The 11,372-nt window shown below is 45.8% G+C and overlaps 1 protein-coding gene across 1 annotated transcript in view; it reads left to right on the forward strand.

Annotated features, from left to right (window-relative positions):
- MAP3K3 (mitogen-activated protein kinase kinase kinase 3) overlaps positions 1–11,372 on the forward strand; it is a 34,829-nt gene that overhangs the window by 17,512 nt on the left and 5,945 nt on the right. The window contains exons 8-16 of the mRNA XM_054000026.1: positions 2,277–2,410; positions 3,232–3,293; positions 3,719–3,786; positions 4,016–4,108; positions 5,567–5,758; positions 7,357–7,505; positions 8,940–9,071; positions 9,730–9,859; positions 10,571–10,748. Coding sequence (XP_053856001.1) covers positions 2,277–2,410; positions 3,232–3,293; positions 3,719–3,786; positions 4,016–4,108; positions 5,567–5,758; positions 7,357–7,505; positions 8,940–9,071; positions 9,730–9,859; positions 10,571–10,748 — 1,138 coding nt within the window. The remainder of the gene's footprint in view (positions 1–2,276; positions 2,411–3,231; positions 3,294–3,718; positions 3,787–4,015; positions 4,109–5,566; positions 5,759–7,356; positions 7,506–8,939; positions 9,072–9,729; positions 9,860–10,570; positions 10,749–11,372) is intronic.

Genomic DNA, 11,372 nt, shown 5'->3' on the forward strand with positions numbered 1-11,372 from the left:
TGGGAATGTCAGAGTTGTTTTGTTTGCAAGTTCTTCACTGTAGCAAAGGAGTGCTTCAGTTTCATTAACTCTGTGAACTTGAGGCAGAATTATTACATGATTTTAGATCAGTATTTGCAGTGCAAAGTATCAAATAATAAATCAGCTTAAACCACAACAGTCTCCATACTGGGGGGTCCAAGCCAGAGTTGGATCCAGACTGTTCTGAGCAGAGGTAACTGGGAGAGTGAGCTCAGAGGGAAGGACTTGTGAACTAGAGCAGGAGTTCTCAGTGTGGGACTTGTCTAACAAACCTGCTTGTATCCTGTGGAGAGTTTGCTGATCCCCTTCTGTGCAATTTGCTTTTATGAAGCAGCAAACAAACAAAGAAGTACTGAAAGCTTGTGAAGTACGTGACTGAAACGGGGACAAAAAGTCTTTTACTCTCCTTCCTAGTTTGAAGTTAATATGCATAAAAAGAGCAACATTCCTTGGTCCTGAGAAGTGGTATCTATGCATGTCTGAACACCACGTTTCTTCTATAACAGACAAACTGAATGCCAAAATTATTTCATTTAAAATATATCTATATCCGTATTTTTCTTTACTGACGTTCTGAGGTATCCAGATAATGGTGCCAAAGCCAACAGACTGTAGCAAGTGTCATGGGTAAACTGTATGGTGATAAGGAGCTCCTTGTGTATCCCAGTTACACACTTTCCTCTTACCCCAGCTTATGAATGCTTTCTGAATAGCTTGTCATTCATCAGTCAAGAAACCTTTGGTTTTATTTTCTGAACGTGTCAGAGTACCAAACATTATGAAGAGGTTCCAGAAGAGTTCCAGTTGTGTCAGAGGTCTGCTGGTAATTTGGCAATAGCTTGGTCTTGCATCAATTTCTTCTTCCTTCTCTTTTCCTGTCTTTGGTTTGGAGGAGGAATGTGCCCTGTTTGCTGGAGTTTCAGGCACAGAGACTCTCCAGCTCATACTGTGTCATGCAATTAAAGTCCAAAGCAGTGTTCAGCTAAAGCTTTTTGCAAGCAGGAGAGTGACCTGTGTGGTTCCTGAGCTCCAAACAGCCCAAGCCTGTTGTCACCAGTTTGGAGCTTTGGAAGTAAAGATAACTTTTATTTAAGGGGAAAAAAAAAAAAATGTTACTAAGCATTCTGGCAGGGCTTGTGTTTTTTCCACTCACTTCCTTTGATATACATGGATTTAGTGCCGACTTCCTTTTCCTGCCCAGGGATGGGGCCTTTCCACAAGAGCAGCTGGGCCGGTGCCAGCGGGCCCTGGGCTCGCTCTGGCCGTGGCATCTGTCGGAAGGAGTGAAAGTGCTCCCGGGGCTGGGGCAGCCCACGCACTCCCGGGGTTATCCCACCCCTCCAAACGGCTCCAGAGGGCTCATGAGCCCTGCGAGCTGCTCGGGACATCAGCTGGTAGCTCTGAGCAATGGACTGTGGACCTGACAATCTTGGCTCCGTGATCTTGGAGGTCTTCTCCAACCTTAATGATCCTGTGATTTTATTAATCCCTTTTTTTTCATGTAGTTCACCCCCCTTGCACTCTAAGCCATGCCAGCATTGTTCGTTTTCCTTCTGCAGCCCCATGAAAAGTGTGTGCTCTGCTTTTCAGTCCACTTCTCCCAGCTCTTTGCCTTCACTCTTTATTACAACTTCTATAGAAAATATTTTCCTTGGGAGAATATTTGCTGATCTTTACCCATCTTTCCTAGCACCTGAGTACACACAGTTAATTAAAGACAGTGTTGTAAGGAGCACAGCTTGAGAGCTGATCTCCACCTGCTGCCTCTGGCTTCATGTGTGACCTTGAGCAGATTGGCCTGGACCACAGCAGTTCTTGGAGCTCACACTGGGAATTGGTGGCAGCTGCAGGTGGATAGGTCACTGCAAAAGGGAGTTTTTTTCTTCCTGTATCTAAAGTTTCAAAAAAAAAAAAAAAAAAACAAACCCTAAAAGTGAAGTTTCTCTCAGTAGGTAGCACAAGAGAAACTCTTTAGGTAGTGCCACTAACAGATGACTAAACTGGAATTATGCTCAGAAGGTTAGAAGGTTGAGCAGAAGAGGTTAGAAATAGGTGAGTGCTTTGTGAGGAGCTTCAGCAATAACCACGTAGCAATCTAAGACGTCAGTAGGGTGCACGTCAGACAGTTGGGTTTTCCTGGTCTGTCGGGTAACTCTGGAGTTACTGTGGGGGGCAGAGGTTTGGTGTTGGAGGCTGTGGGGGCTGGCTGTGGCAGCAGTGTCAGCCAGCAGCAGTGTGAGTGCTGTCCCTTGCAGGCTCGCAGAGCACGGGCCGGAGCTCGCCCCCGCCCGGCTACGTCCCCGAGCGGCAGCAGCGCATCGCCCGCCAGGGCTCCTACACCAGCATCCACAGCGAGGGCGAGTTCATCCCCGAGACCAGCGAGCAGTGCGTGAGTATGGCCCGGGAGCAGCCTGGAGCACCTGCCAAGGGATTCTGCTGGCATCTGGGCCCTCTTCCTTTCCCAAATATTCACTGGCTGTGGTTGCATCAACAGCTTTAAGTGGTGAGGCGCACGTTGTTCGGAAAGTTGTGGCTGCCCCATCCCTGGAAGTGTCCAGGGGCAACCTTAGAGCAACCTGATCTAGTGGAAGGTGTCCCTGCCCATGGCAGGAAGTGGAATTGGATGACTCTTAAAGTCCTTTCCAACCCAAACCATTCTGGGTTTCTAAAAGTGCTGCTTTGTGCATTTAAACAGCCTCAAACTGTAGCTGATCAGAGCCTTTGTTTGGGCTTTGTTGGGCTGCCAGAAACAGTTCCCTGTTCTGGGCATTGCCCCTGCACCTCTGACTGAGCAGTTTTGGTGCTGTCACACATGTGACAAGGTTTCCTATTACCAGGTTTGTGTGGCACTCTTGCTTTTGAAACTCTGCTCTCCATTCAAAAAAGTGGGAAGTGAGGCCAAAGGGCGACTTGCAGGTGGATGCAGCAGCACCAGCAGAGACTGTTCCTGGAGCCAAACGCAGCACAAGGCTGCTAAAGCTTGCATTTTTCACAGCAGACTCCTTCAACAACTAAAGCAGTGCCTCAAATTTTATATGAACCTGATTTCTGTGGGAGATAAAGGAAAATTATACATTTAAATAGGCTTAGACTCCCTTCTATAGCTGGACATCCTGCAGGCAAGCAGTTGTGGGCTCTGCTCCTCTGTCACAGCCTCTCCTGGGCCCTGGACTGCACTTATGTTGCTGTGTGGTTTCTTCTGTGTTGCAGATGCTGGACCCTCTAAGCAGTGCTGAAAACTCAGTGTCAGGAAGCTGCCAGTCCTTGGACAGGTGAGCAGCCAGGTACAAATGTACAAACTGGTGAGAACGTGCGTGCTCAGATGGAAATGCCAGTTGTACTTACATAAAATCCCGATTTCTATCTCATACATTTTCTTGGAGAGAAACAACTTACTTCCTATCTATATGCCACTGTATTTTTTAAAGAGCATTAACTATGTCTTAAGGCTGTGTTCTTTTCTGGCACAACCACAGACCAGCAAACTGGTGCTTCAGTAGCTTTATGTTATAAATACAAAGTTCTGAAGAGAGCAGCCTGTGTGGAGCCACCCCTCTGAGAACATCTGGCTGCAGGGTATTTAAATCTCTTTTAGACAAGGCTCTACTTGTTCATTTTAAAAATAAAACAACAACAACAACAAAAAAAAATACCCCAAACAACAGCAAAACTTACTCTCTCCTTCTTTCTCTATTAGTCCTTCTTTTCGGAAGTCACGGATGTCAAGGGCACAAAGCTTTCCTGATAATAGGCAGGAGTTCTCAGGTATGTCTTTGGTACAAAGGTGATTTGATCCAGACTTTTTCTGCCCTTGGCTGGCCGCCCTCCCTGCTTGCTGGGATTGTATAAATAGAAGAAGTGGGGACACGATGATGGAAAAGCTATGAAGTTATTTATTGCCTCTTCCTAAAAACCTGCTGTTACAGGAAAATTCTGTCATTAGAAGTTACATTTTTTCAAGGAGCCTCACTTTTGTCTTTGCTTCTCCTGCCAGACCGTGAGAATCAGATCTACGACAAAGCGGGCAAAGGTGGGACCTACCCTCGGCGCTACAACGTCTCCATGCAGCACAAGGACTACAGCGACGGTGAGTTGGTCTCAGACCTCACTTTCCAGGCTGGGGAACAAAAGGTGAGGCAATGGCAGCCTCTACATGAGTGTGACTCCTATTTGGAGAGCCTGGAAGCGCCCTGGTCCTTGCAATTAGTGCTGAGGTTGATACTTGTCGGAGTCCAGAGCATCCCTTTGGCTGCTCCAGATGCCTCCAGACCCTTCAGGGGGCTCAGGGACCTTGGCAACAAGTCAAAAACACCCGTGGCTTTGATTTTAGCCCATGGGAGAGGCTGCCAACCTTATATGAGGAATTCCAAGCCAAAAGGGTTTGAGTAGTGTAATAAGGGAATTGACACAGGGTGAAAAAGTAGAATTTTGGGTTTTTTTAGAATGTAATTCAGGGGTACAAGATGGAGGAATCTGGGCGTGCCCTGGCCTTTTCTTCCTTCTTCTTGTCCTCCATGTCTCGGTGTGATGGTGACACTCTTCTGTTGGTTTAGGATAGGGACACACTGTCCAACACAGATTTTAGGTGTTGGTACAGGAGCTGTAAACATGGTACACGTAATTTTGAGTTCATAATGTGGGAGACGCCCGGGGCTCGGGGCAGACTGCCATGGCTTCTGTACTAGGTGGACCTCGGCAGGTCAGAGAGAAAATATTTTAGATAAGAAGAAATAAACAACCTTGAAAACTCAGCTTCACACTTCCAGAGCTTTTCTTTGGCTGCCAGGCTGGGAAAAAAGGACTTTCACACTGTCGGGGTCTTGCCAACGCGACGCCGACAGATACTGCTGTCCATGATTCCACATCTTCATGGAACCCAATGGTTGTTGTTTGTAATTCTTTGTTTACTTTGTAATTCTTGTTTACTTTGTCCTTTCTGGTGTTATACGGGCTGAGTAGGGGATTGTGGACATAGTTGTTAGACTTGGCCCTATATAAGTACTTTCCTACCACAGAGATTCATTGTACTTTGCTAATTTGCACTGCAGATTTTCTTCAGGATCTTATAAATATAGCAGGGAGTTAAAGAATTACATCTCTGCTCAATCAGATGGCTTTATGCAAAATAATCTCTGAAAATTTCATGAGGTGCAAGTTGGCATAATCTTTGTTTATGGTTTTTATTTGCAAGTCCAGGCACGTTATCTAGAAAGTAATTTTGTATGTAATTGTTAACAAAACTTGGAGCTTGTGCTCAGAGCCTGTAAACCAGATCTTTCCTTTGGAAGGTAAGTTTAGATCTTACAGCACTGAGGGCATTACAAAGTGTTCTCTGCCTTCTGCTTTGGGAATGATCCAGAGCTGTACTGGGCTCAGGCTCAGCCCTGAGCTGTTATATTTTTGCATCTCGTCTGCTTGGCAGCAGATTCTGCTCCATGGGAACAGAGCAGAACATGGGATTTCTCTCCCTTCTCCCTGCTGCTCAGCCCCCAGCCATTACCTTCCACTTGCAAGCATTTATTTTAAAACCCTTCCTTTTCCCCAGGCCGGAGGACGTTTCCCCGGATACGACGTCACCAAGGGAATCTCTTCACCTTGGTGCCTTCCAGTCGTTCCTTGAGCACCAACGGGGAGAACCTGGGCCTGGCACTGCAGTACCTGGACCCCCGGGGCCGCCTGCGGAGCGCCGACAGCGAGAACGCGCTGGGAGTGCAGGAGAGGAACATTGCCACCAAGTGTAGGCTGGCTGGGCTACTGGGGAATGCCACCTGGGCTGTGGGCAGGGAGGGCTCCAAGGGCGAGCTCCAGACCCAGCACATTGCCAGAACCTGCCTTTAACAAGCCATTTTTACAACCACGTCGTTCCCTGGCTGTGCTTTGAGACTTGTTTGTCACACCCACGAGACAAGTGTTGCTCTTCTCAGATTTCTTCTGGGAGCTGGCCCTTCCTTTAGAGAGCATTGCAAATTCAGCTAAGAAGTAAAAATTTGCTTCATCTAGGTGATCTACAGGGTTCTTAAAACAGGCAGACACGCTTACTTATTTTCTTGCTATGTTAACATTTTCAGTCAGGCTTTTGGGTTACAGTTATTCTATTAGTTGAGAGCTGTACGTATTTCACTTGCTCCTTAGCAGAAGGATTTACTTCTGTATTAATGGCATCCTTGAGTTGTTTTGTTGGACAGCTTTCTATTAGAAAAATAAAAAATAAGTGGAACATAAGTCATTATTGATGAACTGTAGATATCCCATACAGTAATTTAAGGATCAAAATGAAGAGTAAGCTTGTAGCAGAGTAAGGAACACACTAAAATACTGACTAGCAGTAAATCTGATTAAATTAGACATGTCAAAGCAAATCTCTCAGCTCTTCTGTATTTTCACACTGTTCAGATGGCTGGTTCTTGTCTTTGTTTTTAGAGTTTCTTGTTAGATCCAACATAATTGGATGCATTGAACTGCAGGAGTCTGGTAGTGTTGCTTTCAAAGCTGGAGCTAAAGCACTGGTCTTTGAGTAATATGTTTTGGGATTAAGAGCAGTCTGAAAAACTGGGCTCAGGTATTAATTTCTGGGTCAGGAGACTGCTGCTTATGAATGTGAGGGCTCCCAGTGCCCTGAGGATGGAACCTCCTGCTGGGCTGTTGGAGATGCTGCTTTACCTGGGTCTCATGGGTATTTTTATTAAGTCCTAACTGTTCAGCAGGTGAAGAAGCTATTCACACTGTGCTAACACGGTCCCTACTTTATCAATGTCTAGTAGGTAATTATGACTTCTAATCTTTATGGTTAGAGAGAGCCTTGCAGTAAAATCCTTCCCACAGATGTTAACCCCAAACTAGCTGGGCAAAGAAACTCAGAATAATGTCATTCAAGTTGTCCCAGAAGCTTAAGTCATTCCCAGCTGACTGGGATTGATTTAGCAAGGCTAAATCAGCTCTTCTTCATCTGATGCATGTGGTAACTACAGATCAAGGGTTGGAAGCTGCTCTTTAGTTGCTGCATCATCTCTTGAGGTAATGATTTTGTAGAACCCACCTGCTGGTGGAATGAAATTTCACCAACCCCATTGAATAACTGGTCTGTAAAACACACTTGCAGAACGTTTTGTGGTGTCATTTTAATGGGACATCAGCCAGCAGATCCTTGAGAGCCTGGATGGTTGGATTCTGTTCAGAGCTCTGCCACTAACTCCTTACTCTGGGAGAGCACCTCATGTTTATTCCACTACAGAATACCTGGTTCAGTCCCAGTATGATGGAGCTTGGTCCTTGAAAAGCCCACCTTTGTTTTTAAACAGTGTAATGAAAAGAGAAATGATTGCTGCTCTCTTTTAGCTCCAAGTGCCCCAATAAACTGGCGCCGAGGAAAGCTGCTGGGCCAGGGCGCCTTTGGCCGCGTGTACCTGTGCTACGACGTGGACACGGGCAGGGAGCTCGCAGCTAAGCAGGTCCAGTTTGACCCAGAGAGCCCTGAAACAAGCAAGGTAATTCTCACCTCAGCTTCTAAAACCCTCTGAGGTCCTGTACAATGTCTCTGTCTGTCTGTCCTTGAAAGCTGGTGTCTTATTTAGTTCGTACTAAGGTTTCAAGTCATGTGGAGAAGAATAGGAGTCATTTAAAAATTACTTTTCTGTGTTATTAACTTCAGCTTGAAACTAAAATCCATTTTCTGGCTTCATTCTTGGCTCTCCTTTCTCAGCTTTTTGGGTTTTTGCCAGGTTACTTGAGGAATACTAGACTGCCCTGTGTTCCTGGTTAGAAATGGATGTGAGTGAAACTAAATCCAGCAAGAGTAGGTTTTTTTTTTTTCTTTTTTGAACAAAAAAAGCTGCTTGCACATGCAAAACCCACTTCTGGGTTTATATGGTACACCCTGTATCAAGTGCATTAATTACCAGTTTTCACTTCTGAATTCTCTGTGTCCTTAAAAACAAATGGAGCTGTGGGGTGTAAATTAATCAAGAGCTGTGATGTGACAATACTGGAGACAGTGGAGAAGGGACAGGCACCTTGAAATTAGGGGACAGCACTCAACTTCCTGCACAGGGCATGCAGCTGGAATGGCTTTTGGGTTCTTTGCTAGTGTTTTAACAGTGTACCAGTGAAAAGTTGAAAATGGGACTAATTTGGGGAGAAAACATTATTCCTTTTTCCCTAAATCCTCATGCTTCAGTACCTTTGATGTTCCTCCTGTTCAGTCCCTGGATTCAGCAAGAACCTGATACTTTTTCTGAGCAGCAAACATTTGTGATTCCATCTGAAATTGCTGGGTAACGTCTTTGCCTTTGCACTGTGATACCCTGTTGTCTGTGGCAAGAGCAAAGCAAAGGATCAGTTTCATGTGCAGAGCTGCAGCTTCTTTGAAGTAAACAGGAGAGGAAGCTGTTTGTAGGGGTTGATTCCAGTAAATCATCAGTGTGATCAGAACAGGGCTGGGTGACAGAAGCTTAGCAACTCTCAGCACCTGTTGTTTTGCTCTCCAGTGGGTTAAAGTTCCAGGTCTGTAACTGTATTCAGAGCTGCTTCATAATTACACTCCCTGCCCACAGCTTAGTGAGAGAAGTGAGGTTATACCTCTGTTGTAGGTGGAGAATCCTTTCAGCCACCCGGGATAAAGCCATGCAGATGACAGAATCAAGACAAGAAACAAAGTTTTTTCTGGTACTAAATCTGTGTATGATACAGCCTGTGTTCTATCAAAGCTTCCACACCAACACTTAGCTGCAGATAATGCAGTAAAAATGAACGGGAAGCCCTGGTAATGTTTGCCTTTTCCAGGAAGCAGATAAAGCGATGTCATGGATTACATTTCATAGTGGTGGTCTCATCCTGCCAGTGAAATGACAAATTTATTATTTTTTATATTTATTATATATTTCCTGAGCCTGCAATCTTATTTTCTCCTTCAACATCCATAGGAGGTGAGTGCACTGGAGTGTGAAATTCAGCTGCTGAAGAACCTCCAGCATGACCGTATTGTGCAGTATTATGGCTGCTTAAGGGATCGAGCGGAGAAGACCTTGACCATCTTCATGGAGTACATGCCAGGGGTAAGAGCAGCACAGTCAGGGATCAGACAGGGAGGTGGCTGGGTCTGTTAGCTGGTTTATTAGTTGCTGTGATCCCCCTAACCATGACATCTGCCTCAGACACTCTTAGGGCTCTGCCTTCTCACGCTCATAATGCCACCACTTTCATTTTATTTATGCCCAAATAACCTCTTTGGTTTTTTCCTTAAGTGTCTTCTAGTTGAAATACATTCTCTGTAACAGTCATTAAAGCCAGTTCTTTTCTTGTCTGAATTTGCTCTACCAAAGTACCTCAAAGGACTTGGGCCAACATATAAATCCTGGTAACTGAATTACCAGAATCATGGTACAGCGAGGCTAAAGCTGACTCTCCAAAAAGCGAGGCTTTAGACCCAGATAAGTCTGCTGAACTATTTTATTGCTTGTCTTCACAAGTTGTACCAGTAGACAGAACCTCCTTAAGCTGTTTTTGCCATGAAGCCTGTCCTTGCTGTTCCTAAAAAGGGCTTCTTAGGGCAAGATGCTCATAGAGCCTCCCAGAAAGGCTTTAGCAGAGGCCAGAGTTCATTGCGGGGCCAGCTGGGTGTATAACACCCAGGGCTTTTGGGAGTGGAATGGACACTGCAAGATTGGTGCTTTGTCACCTCTTTGCCAGTTCTTTCTGTTTGTTTTTTGGCAGGGGTCAGTGAAAGACCAGCTGAAGGCTTACGGGGCCCTGACGGAAAACGTCACCCGGAAATACACGCGGCAGATCCTCGAGGGCGTCTCGTACCTCCACAGCAACATGATCGTGCACAGGGACATCAAGGGTGAGAGCAGGGCCAAGGCAAGAGAGCTGTCACAGCACAAGTGCTCTCAGTTTGAGAGCAGAAGGGTTTCATGTGGGCACCTACCAGATAGTGGTAACAATGGGGTTCTTGATCTCGTTGCAGTTTTGGAGGGAAAATTGGTTTTGGTGTCTGAACCTCAGTTTGTGTCCACATAAAAGCTAAGCTCTAAAGTTTGTTTTTTCCCCGGTGCTTTGTGTTCAGGACCAAGTAAAGTGAAGATTTACTTGTTTATTGTAAGAGTTCAAAGTGGTTTAATTAGCTACATCTGTTACCCAGCTGACCAGAAAGCAATGCTTGCACTCACCAAAGCAGCATCCCAATAAAACCCTTCTCTACACAGCTCTGTTCTCCCTCAGCCCTTGGCCTGGGGGCCCTGCTAGGTTGGTTGAGCTGTTTACAGGCACTGTAACAATGCTGGTGCTGACTCAGCTCTCATTTCCCTCCCCCCTTCACTTCCTTGTGTTTTTCCCTGAAGTTTTTCCCATTTACAGCCATTAGCAATTGGCTTGTCTACAACCTGAATTAAAGAAATTATGTTTAGCAGGTCACCTGAGGCTTAATGGGGAAAGAGCCATACCATGAGCACGGGGTATTTGGGCTTGGATGTCGTTCTGCAGGCTGCAGATCCAACAGCTGGATCGCATGAAAACAGCTGTCTTCATTTTTTTTTTTTTTTTTGCTTCTGTCCAGGTGCCAATATTCTCCGTGACTCTGCTGGGAATGTCAAGCTTGGGGACTTTGGGGCCAGCAAACGGCTGCAGACAATCTGCATGTCGGGGACAGGCATCCGCTCCGTCACGGGCACGCCGTACTGGATGAGCCCGGAGGTGATCAGCGGGGAAGGCTACGGCAGGAAGGCAGACGTGTGGTGAGCCTTTCACTCGCTGCCCACAGATCACTGCCCTGCTCCCCTGCAGCCAGATCACACCTCCTGCCACCCCAACAGCCAAATGCACACCTTGTCTGGATGAAAAGTTTGAAGGAAATTGAAGTCGCTGGTTTGAATTCAAGACACAATCTTCTGCAGGCTGGGCTTTGCAGTGTTAACACCCAACAACTCTTTTTTAGTTTTTCAGGACCAGTTTTAGTTTTGCAGGAACGGTTTCCACTCATTCCTCGCTCAAACTGATAGCTGGTTTTTTGGCTTTCTGTCTGGTGCAATGTTTACACCCTTCTCGTGCTCTCAGGCACTTTGGTGGAATTCTTGGGCTGTCCTGTGCAGGGCCAGGAATTGGGGTGATGATCCTTGTGGAGACTCCGAGATTCTATGATATCCCTTAGAAGAGCAACTGAAGGTTGTCTAGGGAAAGCCCTTTCATTTAGATATAAAATGAGAGTTATGCTTAAAATGTACTGGAAATAAAGAGAATTTTAGCCTTAAAGGAAAGATGCCCAAACCTGGAATAACAGAAAAGATCCAGGTCAGATCAGAGGTGATCTGCCTGAATGTTAACTGTAGCTGTGCTATTATTGGCATAGCCAAGGAGCAGCC

Source organism: Vidua macroura, chromosome 27 (genome assembly GCF_024509145.1).
Source record: "Vidua macroura isolate BioBank_ID:100142 chromosome 27, ASM2450914v1, whole genome shotgun sequence".
Classification (NCBI taxonomy): domain Eukaryota; kingdom Metazoa; phylum Chordata; class Aves; order Passeriformes; family Viduidae; genus Vidua; species Vidua macroura.